Consider the following 20,961-nt stretch of genomic DNA (forward strand, 5'->3'; position numbering starts at 1 on the left):
ACATTTGCTCACTTTGTGTCTTTGTGCCACATTTGGTAATTCTCATAATATTTCAAACTTGTTCATTATGATTATATTTGTTATGGTGGTCTATGATCAGTGATCTTTGATGTTACTACTACAACTCACTGAAGGCTCAGATGATGGTTAGCATTTTTTAGCAATAAAGCATTTCTTCACTAATGTATATAGTTTTTCTAGACAGAATGCTATTGCACACTTAGTAGACTGGGGTACAGTATAAACATAACTTTTATATGCACTGAGAAACCAAAAAAATCTGTGTGACTTTCTTTATTGAGATATTGATTTCATTGCAGTGGTCTGAAACTGAACCCACAATGTCTCTGAAGTCTGCCTGTGATCATCAAGAACTGAAATTTCTGGATTTTAGAAAATGTATATCTTTAAAATGACGCTAAACTGTTTTCCAAAGTGTTTCCACCAGTTTACATTTTCACAATAGGCTTGAAACTTCCCATTTTTCTACATCCTTGCCAAAATTTGCTATCACACTTGCAAATTTTTGCTAATTTTATGGGTATAAAATGATTTGAATTTACATCTTCCTGATTACAAGTGAGGATGAACATCTTTTCGTATGTTTACTGCAATTCCTATTCTGTGAACTGGCTGCTGAAACACTGGACCCATTTTTCTGTTGAGTCCAGATCTGTAAGTACAATGACTCACAGTTTACAGTTTATAGTGTACAGTTTATTCACAGTCAAATAAATGTCTAAATTCAACGTGCAGTGCTTTACTCCAGCTTCATCATCTTCATGAAGCAAGAATCAAGGAGATAATCTCAAAATAGAAGCATTTTAAAATGATGCCTCTTAAATGTCTATTTTCACCACTGAAATAAAAATTCCAAGTGGTTCTTACGGCCATAAATGGATACAGACCACGCAAATTATTTCAATGCTAGAATCCCACCATACAGGAGACACACAGACTTTCCTAACAAAAGTGGATGTGAAAACGGAGAAGGAGGAAGGCAGGAGCCACAAGACGCAACAAGATGTTCTTAGGCTCACGCAATTAAATCTGTAATATCCACCATGAAGAAAGACCAATCAGGAAGCTTGCTGTTCTCCTCCCTTTTGTCTTTGCCCTTAGAATCCATTAGGGAAGCATGCAGACCATTCTCATGGGACAACGCTAACAAAGGGGATTTCACAGAAGGCAGAGAAATACACCTGACAAAGTTCAAAGAAAAGAAACAGAGACAGCAAATGGCATGTACTCGTTTAAACTGTTTTAAATTAGGAAGTCACAGCTTAAGTAGTGGCATTAAAGTAACAGATGCAAGAAAACTACTGTTATATGTCAAGTGATGTACATTGGTAGTACCTGTGATAGCACATATAATGAAATTTTATTCAAAAGGCAAGTTTCAGATGATGTCACTTAATATTTAATTTTTTTCCTACTTATATAATATTTTGACTTTGAAGAAAATTTCATATTTTCCTTTAAAATACCAAACTCTAGAAGAGACCATCAAGATGGAGGAGGAGTAAGACATGGAGATCACCTTCCTCCCCACAAATACATTAGAAATACATCTATATGTGGAACAACTCCTACAGAACACCTACTGAACGCTGGCAGAAGACCTCAGACTTCCCAAAAGCTGTGTGGTTGACAGGGTCTTGGTGCTCCAGCTGGGTGTCAGGCCTGTACCTCTGACGAGGGAGAGCCGAGTTCAGGACATGGTCTACTAGAGACCTCCTGGCTCCACGTAATATCAAACGGTGAAAGCTCTCCCAGAGATCTCCATCTCAACACTAAACCCAGCTGCACTCAACGACCAGCAAGCTCCAGTGCTGGACATCCTATGCCAAACAACTAGCAAGACAGGAACACAACCCCACCCACTAGCAGAGAGGCTGCCTAAAATCACAATAAGGTCACAGACACCCCAAAACACACCACCAGATGGGGTCCTGCCCATAGAAAGACAAGAAGCAGCCTCATCCACCAGAACACAGGCACCAGTCCCCTCCACCCACTGAACCAACCTTACCCACTGGGGGCAGACACCAAAAACAATGGGAACTACAAACCTGCAGATGGCGAAAAGGAGACCCCAAACACAGTAACTTAAGAAAATTGAGAAGACAGAAAACACAGAGCAGATGAAGGAGCAAGGAAAAAACCCACCAGTCCAAACTACTGAAGAGGAAATAGGCAGTCTACCTCAAAAATAATTCAGAGTAATGATAGTAAAGATGATCCAAAATCTTGGAAATAGAATGGAGAAAATACAAGAAATGTTTAACAAGGACCTAGAGGAACTAAAGAGCAAAAAACCAATGATGAACAGCACAATAAATGAATTTAAAAATTCTCTAGAAGCAATCAACAGCAGAATAACTGAGGTAGAAGAATGGATAAGTGACCTGGAAGATAAAATAGTGGAAATAACTACCAGAGAGAAGAATAAAGAAAAAAGAATTAAAAGAATTGAGGACAGTCTTAGAGACATCTGGGACAAGATTAAATGCACCAACATTTGAATTATAGCAGTCACAGAGGAAGAATAGAAAAACAAAGGGACTGAGTACATATTTGAACAGATTATAGTTGAAAACTTCCCTAATATGGGAAAGGAAATAATCAATCAAGTCCAGGAAGCTCAGAGAGTCCCATACAGGACAAATCCAAGGAGAAACATGCCAAGACACATATTAGTCAAACTATCAAAAATTAAATACAAAGAAAAAATATTAAAAGCAGCAAGGGAAAAACAACAAATAACACACAATGGAATCCCCATAAGGTTAACAACTGATCTTTCAGCAGAAACTCTGCAAGCCAGAAGGGAGTGGCAGGACATATTTAAAGTGATGAAAGGGAAAAACCTACTACCAAGATTACTCTATCCAGCAAGTATCTCATTCAGATTTGACAGAGAAATCAAAACATTTACAGACAAGCAAAAGCTAAGAGAATTCAGCACCTCCAAACCAGCTTTACGACAAATGCCAAAGGAACTTTTCCAAGATCTACAATAACAAACCCAAAACAATTAAGAAGATGGTAATAGGAACATACATATCAATAACTACCTTAAATGTAAATGGATTAAATGCTCCAACCAAAAGAAACAGACTGGCTGAATGGATACAAAAAAAGAGCAGCATATATGCTGCCTACAAGAGACCCACTTCAGACCTAGGGACACATACAGACTGAAAGTGAGGGGATGGAAAAAGATGTTCCATGCAAATGGAAATCAAAAGAAAGCTGGAGTAGCAATTCTCATATCAGACAAAATATACTTTAAAATAAAGACTATTACAAGAGACAAAGAAGGAGACTACATAATGATCAAGGGGTCAATCCAAGAAGAAGATATAAAAATTGTAAATATTTATGCACCCAACATAGGAGCACCTCAGTACATAAGGCAAATGCTAACAGCCATAAAAGGGAAAATTGACAGTAACACAACAATAGTAGGGGACTTTAATACCCCACTTTCATCAATGGACAGATCATCCAAAATGAAAATAAATAAACACAAGCTTTAAATGATACATTAAACAAGATGGACTTAATTGATATTTATAGGACATTGCATCCAAAAACAACAGAATACACTTTCTTCTAAGGTGCTCATGGCACATTTTCCAGGATAGATCATATCTTAGGTCACATATCAAGCCTTGGTAAATTTAAGAAAATTGAAATCGTACCAAGTATCCTTCCAACCACAATGCTATGAGACTAGATATCAATTACAGAAAAAAAAAAATCTGTAAAAAATAGAAACACATGGAGGCTAAAGAGTGCATTACTAAATAACCAATAGACCACTGAAGAAATCAAAGAGGAAATCAAAAAATACCTAGAAACAAATGACAATAGAGACACGACGACCCAAAACCTATGGGATGCAGCAAAGGCAGTTCTAAGAGGAAAGTATATAGCAATACAATCCTACCTCAAGAAACAAGAAACATCTCAAATAAACAACCTAACCTTATACCTAAAGCAATTAGAGAAAGAAGAACAAAAAACCCCCAAAGTTAGCAGAAAGAAAGAAGTCATAAAGATCAGACCAGATATAAATGAAAAAGAAATGAAGGAAACGATAGCAAAGATGAATAAAACTAAAAGCTGGTTCTTTGAGAAGATAAACAAAATTGATAAACCATTAGCCAGACTCATCAAGAAAAAAAAGGAGAAGACTCAAATCAATAGAATTAGAAATGAAAAAGGAGAAGTAACAACTGACACTGCAGAAATACAAAGGATCATGAGAGACTACTACAAGCAACTATATGCCAATAAAATGTACAACCTGGGAGAAATGGACAAATTCTTAGAAAAGCACAACCTTCCAGGACTGAACAAGGAAGAAATAGAAAATATAAACAGACCAATCACAAGTACTGAAATTGAGACTGTGATTAAAAATATTCCAACAAACAAAAGCCCAGGATGAGAAGGCTTCACAGGTGAATTCTATCAAACATTTAGAGACGAGCTAACACCTAACCTTCTCAAACTCTTCCAAAATATAGCAGAGAGAGGAACATTCCCAAACTCATTCTACGAGGCCACCATCACCCTGATACCAAAATCAGACAAAGATGTCACAAAGAAAGAAAACTACAGGCCAATATCACTGATGAACATAGATGCAAAAATCCTTAACAAAATACTAGCAAACAGAATACAACAGCACATTAAAAGTATCATACACCATGATCAAGTGGGGTTTATCCCGGGAATGCAAAGGTCCTTCAATATACGCAAATCAGTCAATGTGATATACCACAGTAACAAACTGAAGGATAAAAACCATATGATCATCTCAATAGATGCAGAAAAAGCTTTCAACAAAATTCAACACCCAATTATGATAAAAACCCTCCAAACAATAGGCACAGAGGGAACTTACCTCATTATAATAAAGGCCATATATGACAAAACCACAGCCAACATCGTTCTCAGTGGTGAAAAACTGAAACCATTTGCATTAAGATCAGGAACAAGACAAGGTTGCCCACTCTCACCACTATTATTCAACATAGTTTTCGAAGTTTCAGCCACAGCAATCAGAGAAGAAAAAGAAATGAAAGGAATCCAAATCGGAAAAGAAGAAGTAAAGCTATCACTGTTTGCAGATGACATGATACTATACATAGAGAATCCTAAAGATGCCACCAGAAAACTAGTAGAGCTAATCAATGAATTTGGTAAAGTAGCAGGATACAAAATTAATGCACAGAAATCTCTTGCATTTCTATACACTAATGATGAAAAATCTGAAAGAGAAATTAAGGAAACACTCCCATTTACCACTGCAACAAAAAGAATAAAATACCTAGGAATAAACCTACCTAAGGAGACAAAAGACCTGTATACAGAAAACTATAAGACACTGATGAAAGAAATTAAAGATGATACAAACAGATGGAGAGACATACCAAGTTCATGGAATGGAAGAATAAACATTGTGTAAATGACTATACTACCCAAAGCAATTTACAGTTTCCATGCAATGCCTGTCAAACTACCACTGGCATATTTCACAGAACTAGAACAAAAACTTTCACAATTTGTATGGAAACACAAAAGACCCTGAATAGCCAGCGCAATTCTGAGAAAGAAAAACAGAGCTGGAGGAATCAGGCTCCCTGACTTCAGACTATACTCCAAAGCTACAGTAATCAAGACAGTATGGTACTGGCACAAAAACAGTAATACAGATATATGGAACAGGATAGAAAGCCCAGAGAGAAACCCACACACATATGGTCACCTTACTTTTGACAAAGGAGGCAAGAGTATACAATGGAGAAAATACAGCCTCTTCAATAAGTGGTGCTGGGAAAACTGGACAGCTACATGTAAAAGAATGAAATTAGAACACTCCCTAACACCATACACAAAAATAAACTCCAAATGGATTAAAGACCTAAATGTAAGGCCAGACACTTATAAAAGTCTTAGAGGAAAACATAGCCAGAACACTCTGTGACATAAATCACAGCAAGATCCTTTTTGACCCACCTCCTAGAGAAATGGAAATAATAACAAAAATAAACAAATGGGACCTAATTAAACTTAAAAGCATTTGCACAGCCAAGGAAACCATAAACAAGATGAAAAGACAACCCTCAGAATGGGAGAAAATATTTGCAAATGAAGCAACTGACAAAGGATTAGTCTCCAAAATTTACAAGCAGCTCATGCAGCTCAGTATCAAAAAAACAATCAACTCAATCCAAAAATGGGCAGAAGACCTAAATAGACATTTCTCCAAAGAAGATATACAGATTGCCAACAAACACATGAGAGGATGCTCAACATCACTAATCATTAGAGAGATGCAAATCAAAACTACAATGAGGTATCACCTCACACCAGTCAGAATGGCCATCATCAAAAAAGCTACAAACAATAAATGCTGGAGAAGGTGTGGAGAAAAGGGAACCCTCTTGCACTGTTGGTGGGAATGTAAATGGATACAGTCACTATGGAGAACAGTATGGAGGTTCCTTAAAAAACTAAAAATACAACTACCATACGACCCAGCAATCCCACTACTGGGCATATACCCTGGGAAAACCATAATTGAAAAAGAGTCATGTACCACAACGTTCATTGCAGCTCTATTTACAAAAGCCAGGACATGGAAGCAAGCTAAGTGTCCATCAATAGACGAATGGATAAAGAAGATGTGGCACATATATACAATGGAATATTACTCAGCCATAAAAAGAAACGAAATTTAGTTATTTGTAGTGAGGTGGATGGACCTAGAGTCTGTCATACAGAGTGAAGTAAGTCAGAAAGAGAAAAACAAATACCGTATGCTAAAACATATATATGAAATCTTACAAAAAAAAAAAAAAGGTTCTGAAGAACGTTTCAGGACAAGAATAAAGACACAGAGGTAGAGAATGGACCTGAGGACATGGGGAGGGGCAAGGGTAAGCTGGGATGAAGTGAGAAAGTGGCATGGACATATATACAGTACCAAACGTAAAACAGATAGCTCGTGGGAAGCAGCCACATAGCACAGAAAGATCAGCTGAGTGCTCTGTGATCACCTAGAAGGGTGGGATGGGGAGAGTGGGAGGGAGATGGAAGAGGAAGGAGATATGGGGATATATGTATACGTATAGCTGATTCACTTTGTTATAAAGCAGAAACTAACACACCATTGTAAAGTAATTATATTCCAGTAAAGATGTTACAAAAAAAAACCAAACTCTAATTTCATGAAGAAAGTATTTCTTAGCTGCTTTGGCAATGGGGACAGGCAAGCCAGTGTTCACAGCGTTCACAGATCTCACAGTGAGTCCAGGGCTGAGACAGTGCAAGAGCCTTCCCTTCCGAAGCACAGCCCAACAGTTCAGCTACCAGCCAGGCACAGAAGTCAGCTCTCCATCCTTTTATACCAAGCATAAGACTTAAGGAGGGGAGGAAGGAAGAAGACCAGAGGGAGAGGGCAGAGGGTTGAGGGTTGGTGGGTAGGACACAGCTGTCCGCCTGCACTCTAACTGGACACATACTAGGTTGACAGGTGCTGTGCTGGGTGCTTTTTCCCACTGTGGAATACAGAACCCCAGGAATTCTAAAGTGAAAGAGAACCTGGCCTTCGCCCCTCTAACCTGTTCCTCTTGGAGGCCATGGAGATCCAGAAAGGTCAAGTCCTTGCTTGAGGCCCCAGAGGTAAAGGCAGAGGGGCAGCAGCCCCATTCTCCCAACTCTGAGCCTCCAGACAATGGTATAAAATCCAAAGGGCTGCTGAAAACACAAGCTTCAAAACAGTCTGCTCCCTGCTGGATCAGTGCTGACCTGAGCCGTCAAGGCTCTTGGTAAACTCATTGGTTCTCAACTGCCTTTTCTCCCATGGCTCTTAGACACCCAGTTTTAACAACTAGGTCCTTTCTGCAAACCCCACTCAAAGCCAGAGTTCCCCGGATTCACAGCCGATTCCTCTGCTGCGTGTACAGCACTTACAAGTCTACACCACATGCTCAGTAAAAAACATACCCTGACCCCTGCGGGAATTTCGTCTCCTCTACTGTTTATAAGCTCTCTGGAGGCAGAGCAAGTTCATTTTCCCTTCTCTCAACTCATCCAGTGTCTAGCATGGTGTTGGGCGGGGAAAGGAACGAGAGGCACCGTTCTGCCTTGTAGACATGACCTGCCTAACATCAACTGACCCCTTCAGCTTTCATTAGCTAAGAGCCAAAACCAAGTCTGAGCTATTTTTGTAATGCCCACACACCTCACACAGTACCTGATATATGGGTCTCTCAGGAAACAGGAAGTGACTTACTTTTTAAAAATGGAATAAATTGACTTACTTGTTTAAAAAAAGGGAAGGTAAAGAGGGAGACCTCAGACTGTTTCCTTGTGCTGTTTTAAAGTAGACATGATTTAGAAGGTAATGGCATTTCTAGGAATCTGCTAGGCAATTAACAAGTCAAATTGCTAAATACTGCAGCTTCATCAAACCCAAGCCGCAGGAGTTTAGACTAAAGAACACCTGCCTTCAAGTCAGCCCGAGGGGGGCTATTGCTGAAAGCACCATCAGAAAGATTTTGTTTCATCATTTCAAGTTTAAGACGGTTTTAAAGACCTTAAGCAGTGTTTAGTGAGCTTCAGCATAATAACCTAATTGTTTTATTGAGTATCTAGTATGTTAACTATTTAATTCAACCCTCTAGTAAATGAATACGAAAGCTGTCTATTCTCAAAGTGTGGTCCAAGTTCATGCCAAGGAGTCTAGACTGCATCTTGTTGGCAATAGTGAGTCAGTTAAGGTTAAGTGACATCAAAGCAATCATGTTTTAGCCAGAACTGTGCAGGCTGGACTGAAGAGAAGCAAGATGAGAGGAAGGGAGATCTCCCGTGGTTCTAGGAAGGGTCTGCCAGAGTTTTCCAAGGCAGGGCATGCGCCCCAGGCAAGGTGATCCACTGGGATGAATTTTTAAAATCAGCACTGAGATATAATTCACACTTGACCACACAAATCACCCATTTGAAATGTACAATTCAGAGTTTTTTAATATATTCACAGGGCTGTGCAACCATCACCACATTTAATTTTATGACATTTTAGATCCCCTAAAAGAGACCCTTTCGGAATAGAATCACACAACACGTTCCTTTTGTGACTGGCTTCTTTCACTTAGCAAGGTTTCCCAGGTTCATCTACACTGTAGGATGTACCAGTGCTTCAGTGTTTTGTGGCTGAATAAAGTCCCGTTGTATGGATATATCACGTTTTGTTCATCCATTTATCAGCTGATGGCCATATCTACCTTTGGCCGTTTGAATAATGCTGCTGTGAACATTCATGTAAAAATTTTTATGTGAATGTATATTTTCATTCTCTTGTTATCAAAGTGGGGTGAAATTACTGGGTCACATGCTAACTCTATGTTTAATCATTTGATAAACCACCGAAGTGTTTTCCAAAGAAGCTGCTTCATTTTATATTCCTATCAGCAATATATGAGAGTTCTAATTTCTCCATAACCTCACCAATATATTATTTTTCATAAAAATTTTAAAAAACTTACAGCCATCCTAATGGTATCTCATGGTTCTGGTTTGTATTCCCCTAATGACTAATGATGTTCAGCACTTTTTCATGTTATATTGGTAGTAAGACATGTAATATATTTTATTTAAAAAATACACATATTGAAGGATATCTGCTCAAATATTTAGTGTTGATAAGGTAAATGACCAAAAAATTAGGATACCAGTGATCTGAGTACAAGATAATAAGAGTCTGAATTAAGAGATGTGGGTAGGATATGAAAGATGTGTAGGAAGTAGAAGTGACAGGACTGAAAGTATGACATTGAGTGGGGTGGGAAGGGTGTGGTTCTGGCCAGTGAGGGACACACTCTGAGAATGCCTTCATCCTCTGAAAGCTCTGCTCCTAACGTCTGCCTGTGGAGAGGGGCGTTGAGAGGGCGAGTCAGCCGGTTGACCCTGGAGCCGGACCTGGGCACCAGGAGGCTCCTCACCCAGCCCCCGCCCTCGGAATGTGCATTCCGCTTGCCTTCCCCGTGCTAGGAGCTGCCCAAGGACGCAGCCTTGAGACAGTAAGGTGGTGTTGGGACCATCTGGACGGCCTACCTGACGGGAACCCACTTAAGGATGCTTATAAACTTTAAGATCCTGGAGGCGGGTGCAGAGATCCGCTGTGTCTCAGATGCCCAAGACAAGCCTCGCAAGTTCCCTTGCTTATTAAGCCTGCCACCTACCAGTCCGGGGTGGCTGCCTCTTTCTTCGGTCTCTCCTTGCCCTCCTCATATGGGGCCAGTTTGTGAACCAACATTGCCCCACTCACCTTGTCCTTAGCACTACTGCCATGTGGTCAAAGCACAGGATAGCACGAGGGTGAGAAGCAAACACAGAATCTCCTGTTTGCGACTGGGTTAATCACAAGGCTGGCCCTCAGTAGTTAGCATTTAGTGATCATCCACTGAGTCAAACTTCTACAGAACAGTGGTTGGAATTCAAAGCAGAAAACAGGACAAGATACCTGAGGAAATGACACTGTCATGAGGTACAGGTCTCCAGAGAAGTAGTGAAACGGAGGCAGGTTTTGTCACAGGGCAGGGTCTCTGGTCTGCACTGCGTATGGCAGGACACCGGTGTGTCTCAGAAACACACATATTCCCCGGGACCCTGGCCCAGACCTGATCAATCGAGGCGGGGGGCCGGGGGATGAGAAATGTGCGCTTTAAATAAGTCCCCAGATAATTCTTATGCACATTAATGTCTGAAAATGACTACTTTGATGAGTAGAAAAGGAGGTCCAGTAGATCTTGAAGATGGCCAACCATGAAATCCTAAGTTTGGAGAGCTACACCAGAAGGAGAAACAAAACTTACATTTTCATACTAGTCTCTCTACCTGCGACAGAGGAAGAAAAATGTGCCCTGGGAACATGGTCATGAAAAACAACTAGAAGAAGGCAGCTCTTCCCACACAGCAGAGTTGCTCAGAAAGAACCACGCTACTCTGACAATAATCAATTCCAATAACGACGGCTAATATGGTTTGGAGAGAAGACAAGAATAAATTAAAGAAAAGCCTGCAAATGACAGGGTGGTGAACAGTGTGTCTTTAAAAGCACCAAACAATCTTCTAATTGAATGTTTAGTTTTTTCCTCACACTGTTTGACTTTTTTCCAGCAGGGCACTCACACTGTTATACATTATTTTGTAAACTGAAATTATCCAAGTTTTCTGGCATTTAGGGGAGTTGCAGCCAGGCTGTGGGCATGCGGAGAAAGGAAAGACGGCCAGGCTAGAGCAGTGGCTCCCAACAGCAGGGACTGGCCCCACGGGACATTTGGCAATGTCTGGAGACATTTCTGGTTGTCACAACTAGGGGGATGATACTGGCATCAAGTGTGCAGAGGCTGGGGATACTGCCCAACATCCTACAATCCACAACAAAGAACTACCCAGGCCAAAAGGTCAGCAGGGCCGAGACTGAGAATGCCCGGGCTAAAGGAGGAGGCCTCACCTTCAAGGCACTGGAGGCCCTGTGGGCGCATCCAGACACACCTTCCAGGTTCACTGAAGGTGCACTGTGACTCCAGCCAAGACATGCCCCAAGAGTCTCCATCTGAAACGGAGGGTACCCCAAACACCTGCACCAGGCTGTGTGCAAACCAACGCTCTCTCCCTCTTTCTAACCTGTTCTTTATCATGTGCTTGGTTCTACATATTCGTTTCTAATTGTCCTATTACTCTCAAAGGTAAAGCACATTTTTCATTTTTAGTAAACAAACACGACGACCTGGGCAAAAAATACAGAGCTAGTGACAGAAAGAATCTTAAAAACATTCTAGAAAACTTCCTCATCTTCCAGATGGAAAACTGAGGCCCACAAAGTCTCAGTGACTTACTTGTCTGGGAGGAAGTCATCGTATTCTTTTACAAAGAAATTAAATTCCCAAAAGGGTTTGGTCATCTTATGTGACACAAGAGGATGCTTCTTTCTGGTTACTACTTGCATATTTAAAATCTTGAACCCATCATTTTGATCACATTACATATGCATTTTTTGCACCTCCATGTTCAAAATGAGGAAAAATATCAAAAAAGTTATGCATTCTATTTTTAATTCCAGTGTAGGACATTTGTTTAAAATAAGAGATTCTGCCTTGATAAAGGTGGTATGGTCTTGTGGTAAAAATATACAAATAGATAAACACATTCATTTTCACGTATAAGTGACTTAACTAATGTACAGCCCATATATAAGCAGGATAGTAACACATTTTTCAAAGTAGAAAATAAACAGAAATGTAGGTTCTACAGTGAGGAAAGAACAAGGAAAAGCTCTCATGTTGCTCTATACTTATTAATGTTCGTCTTTAACTTCAGATCACCTTTCCCCCCGGATCTTTTATAGGAGTAGTTGTGAGAAAGACCAATCTATTGAAAGACAACGATTGGAAAATTCCTAGTGAAATTAATAGAATAAAACTCAACTTTTGAAAGTATTTTTTTGCCTCTAGTTATTCAATTGCTTTTCTCTCCTCTTACCTTATGTAATGTGGCTTACTATTTATGTCAAGTACCCAAAATTACAGTGGGGAAATGCATTTGCTTTAAGAGTTCGTATTTTAGTTGGGTAGATGGAGAGGTCTGCCAACATACTTTCTCGTCATCAATAAGAGGTAAAACCTGCCTTTTCTCTTAGAATATTTATTTTCCTTGAAAGTTAAATGCCATTCTGCCTTGTAAAGTGAGCTGGCTCAGTCCTTTCTATTCCTAACAGCTTTTTCAGTAGTCAGTCTATGAACTAGACAGGAATAGCAATGCTTACGTGGGAGCATCCAAATCATGTCCATAATAATTATGAATTTACAGAAACAAAAGAATCTCTACTGAAATCATGCCTCCTCTGTTCTCAGCGCCAGCTTGTCTTTATGAACTCAGGCAGGACTTGCACACGTCTCCCCCTCCACATCCTCACTGCCTTCCACCCCCCTTAAGGATGACCAACGCGGCCGCTCCACCATCACTCCCGAAACTGCTCTCACTGTAGGACCCAGTCACCTCCTGCCACTTCACAGGAGATCTTTTGGTCCTATTTGTACCTGATCTTTCCCCCCTTCTCTTGGCATAACATTCTCTCTGGGTTTTTTCTTGACTAACTTAAAAACTATTGTTTCTCAAGTGTCTGTTTTGGTCTGCTTCTGAGCACTCATTGCAATATGTGGAGGTAGAAAGAGGAAAAGGACACAGGAAAGGACCCTGGGAAGATGCACCAGGAGGGAAAGGAGGAGACCATGGGGTCCCAAAAGCCAGATCAGACACCACAGTCTTCAGTGTCCAAGCCCAGGTGACAGCCCTTATTGCTCACTTCAGGGAGCACTAAGGACCATCAACATGCCCCAAACCCTTCCACTTCTGCCCACCTCCTCTTTAACTAACTTAGTTTTCCCCTGCATTATTGAAAGTGCCTTCCTGCTTTAGTAGTTTCCTCCTCTAGTACTTTCTTCCTATTGTAACAAGAATAATTTTTAAAGCACAGATTTGATCACATTAATTTCCTGCTTATACTATTATCCTAAGGATGCTGGGAACCAGTGAAGCATCCAAAATCCTACACCTGACAAACAAGACTTTTCATCATTTGGCATTTGCTTATCTCCACAGAGGAACGTTTCTTGCCTTTTCACAACACTCTGTACTCAAGTCACATCTGATAACTTATGTTACCTCCTACATCCCAGTGCTTTCTCCTCTAGGCCTTTCGGACCCTCTGCTGGATCATTCTCTTTCCCACAGCACACCTACCTGCTGCTCATCCTGTGAGCTTCGTATTAGCTAGCACACTTCCTCCTTCCTCCAAGGCCAGGCCCTAACTTGCACCCCAACAGTACTCTGGATTTATCCTTCATGTACCTCTAATCAAACTGCGTTACAATTACTTGCTTGTTTATATTTGCCAATTTGATCCCAGAGACCGCCTGGGTTTCACTTGCCTTCCTATTTCCAGTGCCAAAAAGAGTCTCTGAGGTACACAGGCACATGATACATATTTATTAATAAATGTTCCGTTCATGATGTCAGATGTGTAGAGGAGCTAGTTAATATCAAGACTTGGTTGATTAAAGCCAGGTGAAACTATTTCTATTATTGCACCAATAAGAAATTCACAAAGACATCAAAGTAGCTTCCAAAATCCTTAACTAATCAGTGGCAATAGAGGCACTGCAGACAGGTTTAAAACTGGCAAACGTGGCTTGTATGCAATATCTTAGAACAGAGTTTTAAGTAAGAAAGGAACACAATAAAATGTGGTCTTTAGAGAGATCACTCCTACAAAAGGAGAGCAGCTCATGTGAATACATCTGAAGAGAGTTCTAGCATGCTTTGTCTGAATTAGCTGGGAAAACCACCAGGGTTCACTTAGATCCTCCCTGAGAGGTAGGGAAGGCTCTGCCCCACTGCACTGTGAATAGTGGATCCCTGGGAATATTTTTATATACTCAGCATCAGATACAGTCTGGGATATGGGAAAAGCTCAATAAAATAAAAAGTTGAATGAATGAATGAATAAAAAGCTTGTTTCCAAGCCATGATGTCTAACATTAGCCAGTTATTTAAAAAATATGCACTGTTAGTAAAAACAAAAATCAAAATAAAAAATGAGGCTGGAATGACTAAGTAGTAAACTAATATGAATTTTAGAAACTAATTCAAAGTATGTGTCCTACCAACCTTGACAATTGAGCTGACTCAATTGTGTCAGCTTCCCACAGGAAGTGTAAAAGCCAGCACACTGCATTTTGCCCCACTTGTACAACACTGTCCTCCAGGGCAAGGTCTCATCACTGCCCCCAAAATATGGAGTATTATTCAAATACAAATATTAAGAAGATTATTTTACAAAGTGCTTTTTTCCAAGGTCAAAGCACGATCAAAATGACTAACCTGAGACAATTTTGTAGTGGTGGCAGGCAGAAGTGGACGACTAAACTTCTTCTGAGATCCGATGGCTGCTGGAAATGGTGGTGCAGAAAATACAGCTGCAACACAATTAATTTTGTTTATCCACCCTTGCATTTCCTCTGGACTCCTATGAGAAACAGATATATTTATGTTAGGGTATTTCTGCATCTAAGTGCATCACATCTTGCCCATTTCTCATTACTGATCTAAAATGGCATATAAAATCATTTATTCTTCTTGGTACAAATAATTCCTGACAAAACTTCATTGGAGACTAACATTTTCAAAAGCAATCACCATGGTAATAAAAGGCCCTGGAACCTAGGATCATCATAGTGTAAGGCTATGATTATCCCCCAAGGATACAGAAGGAAATACAGCAAAATCACTTCACAATAAATATTTACTAACCCCCCTACTTTCTATTTGATACTAGGCTAGGTCAAAAATTAATTTAAAAATTAACTCATCTCTTCCAATCACATAATTTGATTTTAAAATGCAACTGAGTGATAAACTGATAGAGGGAATGTAAAAGGGTACATACACCCCCTTTGGAAAGTAGTTTGGACAGTTTCTTAAAAACTATAAACTATAAATTTATTATACAACTCAGCAATTCTACTTCTAGGTATACACTCAAGGGAAATAAAAACATATAGGCACTAAAAGATTTGTATGTGAATGTTCATAGCAGCACTATTTATAAGCATCAAAAAGGATAAACACTCTAAATGTCCATCAACTAGTGAATGAATAAACAAAACATGGTCTAGGGCTTCCCTGGTGGTGCAGTGGTTAAGAATCCACCTGCCAATGCAGGGGACACGGGTTCGAGCCCTGGTCCAGGAAGATCCCACATGCCAAGGAGCAGCTAAGCCCGTGCGCCGCAACTACTGAGCCCGCGCTCTAGAGCCCGTGAGCCACAACTACTGAGCCTGTGTGCCACAACTACTGAAGCCCGCGCCCCTAGAGCTGTGCTCCTCAACAAGAGAAGCCACCACGATGAGAAGCCCGTGCACTGCAACGAAGAGTAGCCCCCGCTCGCCGCAACTAGAGAAAGCCCGTGTGCAGCAACGAAGACCCAACGTAACCAAAAATAAAAATAAATAAAATTAAAAACAAAACAAAAACAAAACCACGATCTATATCTGTACAGTGGAATACCACGCAGCAGCAAAGGTATGGAGTGCTGAGGCAGATTACAGCATGGATGACCCCAAAACTTCATACTGAGTTAAAGAAAAGCCCATGTATTCTGTGACTGCATTTATATGGAAAATCCAGAAAGGGCAATACAAAGAGGAAACTAGTGGTGTCTGGGCTGTGGGTGAGAATGGCACAGGGGATTGGGGTGGGGTGATGAAAGTGTTCCAAAACTGGAGTGTGTTGCACAATTCTGCAAATTTGCTAAACATCATTGTACACTTAAAAGTATGTACAGTATACTTCAGTAGGACATAAAAAAATCCACCTGAGAGGGTGTGGAAATCTCCTGATGTCGGTATCATACTTTTAACTTATATGTCATGTTTGCAGAGCCCAGCACTGACAGCACTTGTGAACTCATAAACCAATGGAAGAAATAGTCCTGAACTAGGTGAGATACCTACCATGTATATAATCAATAAAAAGATGGACAAGAAGTCAGCCCATCTAAAAATCATTTCCTGTACTGAATACGCTGAAAGCTACCACCCTAACCTGACACCACACCCAGGTGTCACCCTCATCATGCCCTGCATGCCTCTCTGACCCGTGTGCCTCTCCAACCTGTTATTTCAATCGACTGATTTCTGCATCAATCACACTTGGAGTAATTAGCTCTCCTTAGTTACCGTATCCAGCATTTTAGACATTTAAAAACAATAATGTTGGGGAACAGAATAACGTGGGGGCCCTTTATGACTAATGGCTGTGATTACACATCCGGCTGTGGCTCCCTTGTGCTGCTAGCCATCTCCCACACCAAAAACTCCTGTGTGACTTGGGTTTCCTTACAACTTCCTCCTCACCTGATGTCAGCAATCTCATGCCTTTGCAAGCTCAGCATCCCCAAATCACCAGAGTACCTGGTTCTTGTTCTCATTTCCTCTGCTAGTCTTGCACTGTTTTGATAAGCAAGCCTGCAGATACCTGTGTTTATTCTATTGATGTCAAATTTAATGCCAGTGCCTAATGCAGCCAGTTGGTAGTGCTGTGTTGAGAGTGATTCTGAAGTCAAGCTCAGGCTGTAAAAGGCATGCCATGAATAATTAACACTGCCTGCCACGGACACTGATGCTATGTGTGCTATTAAAATTCCTGTTCTAGAGGCTCAGTTCTAAACATCCAAAGTTTCTCACTTCATAAATCCAGAATTCTCCACGTGGAGTGTTCCATTTTTAATCTAAAGGCTGTCACAGACCCCTTATTAAAATGGCACTCCATCCCATTTCCTTGTCCACAATATCATTTTATATTTTCCTTCTAGTTTAATCACAAACTATTAGGGCTCAGAAGGAGAGAGAAGGGAGGGAGCAAAATGAAAATTTACACCTCTTGAACAGCCTCTGTGTGCCAGGTACTATGTGAGGCTCTTTACATGCTTCATGTCATTTGCTTCCACAAGAACCCTGAGAAATAAACATTATTAACATTATTATTATCATTATCTACACTAGCCATCAGCTGAGGTTCAAAGAGGTTAAATTTACATGATAGGACAAAGAGTTAGGAAACAGTAATCTGAATCCAGGTCTATTTTACTCACTGTGTGATAGAACTTGCATACTAACACCCTTGAGGGTATTACAGTCTAGAGGTGGTAAGTGGTTGACAAAGGGTCACAGGGCTACTTTGCAGCAAACAAAAAGCTTGCCCTAGGGTTTCTATTTCGTATTCTACTTTTCTTAGACAGTTGTCTCTCTACTGCAACCAGTTAATGACTTTGACTCCAACTCAAAAAGTTTCCCCTGCAGATCCCGATTCTATTTCTCGGTGTAAAGTGGTGCTCTGCAAACTAAATAACCAAACCAAACCAACCAGCGAAACCTACTGGGCTTGAAAAAGCAAGACCCTCCAATCAGCAGTTTTCAGTTTGAGCACATTGGGTTTCTTCTCGTAGTCCGTGGCCCGGGATGCCAGTGCGTGGTGCACACTCACAGCGTTTTTCAGGTCCTCTTCCGACAGGGCCTTTTCCGGCTTATATTCATCCTGTGGGCAGATACGAAGAAAGCAAAGACATGTTCAGACTTCATCTTCTCTTTTTAAAATCTAAGACTATAAGAAAAATTTTAGAGAATCCATGAAGGTGCATGAAAAAAGTGAAATGAATGGTGGGTAGAAACAACTCCTTGCTACTTCATAAATGTCATAAAAAATCCTGCTCTTTGAAAAGTATGCTCAGAATGAGAAAATACACATTTACCAAAGGGGCACTTTTGAAAAAGCTGGTATATAATAATTAAAGTAAAGAGCTAAGGAAGATCAAAGACAAAATATCTATCACACATGTTTTATAGTGATTTGAAATGAAGCTAGGTCTAATAGGGTGATTTGGTTTCAGGAGCTAAAGGACTTATGCAAAAGCCCCCAGGATGCATCAGCAGAACTGTACTGATGGTGAAAACCCATGCCACTGTGTTTGCCCGAAAGATACTACATTTTCCCAATACTTTCTTTTGAGGCAAATATTATTAAAAGAAAAATGAACAGTAAAATAAAACAATTTCTCCAGCTGTTCTCTGAAAGAAAAGAGGAAAATCAGTTTAATCTTAAATCAGGAGAAAGCCTAGCTCTATTATCATAAATTTGGAAAATGGGTAACATTACATAAAAAGGAGGGTGTCATGGATAGATGCAATTTTATCTTTGGGCATGATCCAGACACAATTCATAGAATTTATAAAGGTTCTTTTGTATGGCGTCCTTCCAAATGTAACTAAAAAAAAATCCCAACTAGTAGAAAAATAAGAATTTAAAACAAATGTGATATTATTATTACTATTTTATCTAGTAGTTTCCTTGGGTCCATAAGAATAAAAAAGGCCTGGAAACTAATGTCAATATAGTAGACATTACAAAGTGTTGTAGGAGATGTTTTTTAGTTTTTAGATGTTTAAGTTCCTCTCCCCGCTTCCCATATTTTATCAGACTTGATGCTAAATAAACTTGCACTTCTTCTGTAAAGAACACACACACACACACACACACACACACACACACAAGTCCTCACCTTCTAATTAGTACTAAAAGCCTAAAGGAAGACGTTGTTTATTCTGTTATCGCAGTCTGGTTTTACAAATTTTCAAACGGATAATTACACTCTCCCATACCTCCTCCTCCCTTCCCCGTGGCCCCAGCACAAATCGAGCTCTTCAGAGGTCCTCTTGCCATAGATTCAAAGTGAGTCAGAAATAAACAGCAGCTGCTGATCCTTAGTGATCACTGTCAGTGACAGTGCTGAGACAAAGGTGGGAAAACCTAAGATACTCAGTAAATGCCAACAGCAATATAAAAATTACACAATTTATTATACTAAATGATAAAATTACTACTTTAAGATTGCTACAGCTCAATTTTCTTAAGCCTCAGAGATTAGGAACTGCTGTCGACAACCAGAGAAGTATGAGGAATAAAGGAGAATTATTTTAAAATCTTAAAATAAATAACAATATATTTACATGTATCTGTTCTACAATTCCCATTAATGCATAAAACTATAATCTAGCTATGTTTTGGGGTCTTGTCTTTTCTACATGGGATTTTTCTTAGTGATTTAGCATTCCAAAACTTCACAGATCTCCTTCCAGGGGAACTGTTATTAGAGCAGGAGTATCAGCTAGAGGCAGCATGACAACAAATTCCCCCCGGCCTCAGAATTAGACTGCAATAGAGCCCCGCATGGCTGGCCGTGAGCTCAGCTTACCCACTTAGCTCCAGATAGGAATCTGGGGTGGATGAATTACGGGGAATGGGGATAAGTGATCAGGGACAAAACCTTCAGAGAGTTTATACACTAAGTCCATTTCCGTACATACTGATCTCTAACACACCTGATATTTGAGTTTGCACAGAGATCAGCCTAGAAATTTGTATGCACCGTTTTTTGATATTCCAGGTCCATAATTTGGGTTTTTATCCTAATTCTTTCTCACTAGTTTCTTTTGGTTAATTTTTTGTTGTTTGAATTTAAAACGATTAGTTTTTTATTTTTCATATTTCTTCTTTAATTAAGAATTTAAGACTATAATTTTTCCTCTGAGTACAGGATACACATAGCTTGGGAATGAAGAGTATTTTTTCGTTGTTCTGTAGATGATTTGTAGTTTTATTTTTTTCTCTCTTCTTCAATCTTAGTCATGTCAAAGAATGTTTCTCAAATTTAAAGCATCTAAAGTTTTTAGTTATTTATCATTATATATTTCCAATTTTATTGGTTTGTGACCAGAGAATGTGGTCTGTAAAATGTATTTTATTTACTTAAAATTCGCTAAGGTTAATTTCTCAAGGTTTTCCAACAACTTGTTTAGTTTTTGTTATTGTTCCATGGACATAAAAAAAAAGTTATTCTCTGGGCTTCCCTGGTGGCACACTGGTTGAGAGTCCGCCTGCCGATGCAGGGGACACGGGTTTGTGCCCCGGTCTGGGAAGATCCCACATGCCGCGGAGCGGCTACACCCGTGAGCCATGGCCGCTGAGCCTGCGCGTCCGGAGCCTGTGCTCCGCGACGGGAGAGGCCACAACAGTGAGAGGCCCGTGTACCGCAAAAAAAAAAAAAAAAAAAAAAGTTATTCTCTGAGGGATGAGTGTGTATTTATATTCAAGTTTATTGATTCAGTTCCTCTATGTTCTTACAGTATTTTTCTACCATGTTCTGTGTGCTATTTATTATTTTAAAATGTTCTTCTTTATCCACGTTAGTGCTTACTTACATAAGATGGAAACTTAAAAGGTTCTCTTCTCCCACCAAATGCTCTATTTCTCTGTATCAACAAGACT

The 20,961-nt window shown here is 39.9% G+C and overlaps 1 protein-coding gene across 11 annotated transcripts in view; it reads right to left on the reverse strand.

Moving 5' to 3' along the window:
- PSD3 (pleckstrin and Sec7 domain containing 3) overlaps positions 1–20,961 on the reverse strand; it is a 573,112-nt gene that overhangs the window by 26,861 nt on the left and 525,290 nt on the right. For all 11 annotated transcript variants that reach the window (XM_067721837.1, XM_067721838.1, XM_067721840.1 and 8 more), the window contains 2 exons: positions 18,017–18,174; positions 14,962–15,106 (listed from right to left, as the gene is read on the reverse strand). In XM_067721837.1, the coding sequence (XP_067577938.1) occupies positions 14,962–15,106; positions 18,017–18,174 (303 nt within the window). The remainder of the gene's footprint in view (positions 1–14,961; positions 15,107–18,016; positions 18,175–20,961) is intronic.

The sequence above is a fragment of the Pseudorca crassidens genome, chromosome 21 (assembly GCF_039906515.1).
Source record: "Pseudorca crassidens isolate mPseCra1 chromosome 21, mPseCra1.hap1, whole genome shotgun sequence".
Classification (NCBI taxonomy): Eukaryota; Metazoa; Chordata; class Mammalia; order Artiodactyla; family Delphinidae; genus Pseudorca; species Pseudorca crassidens.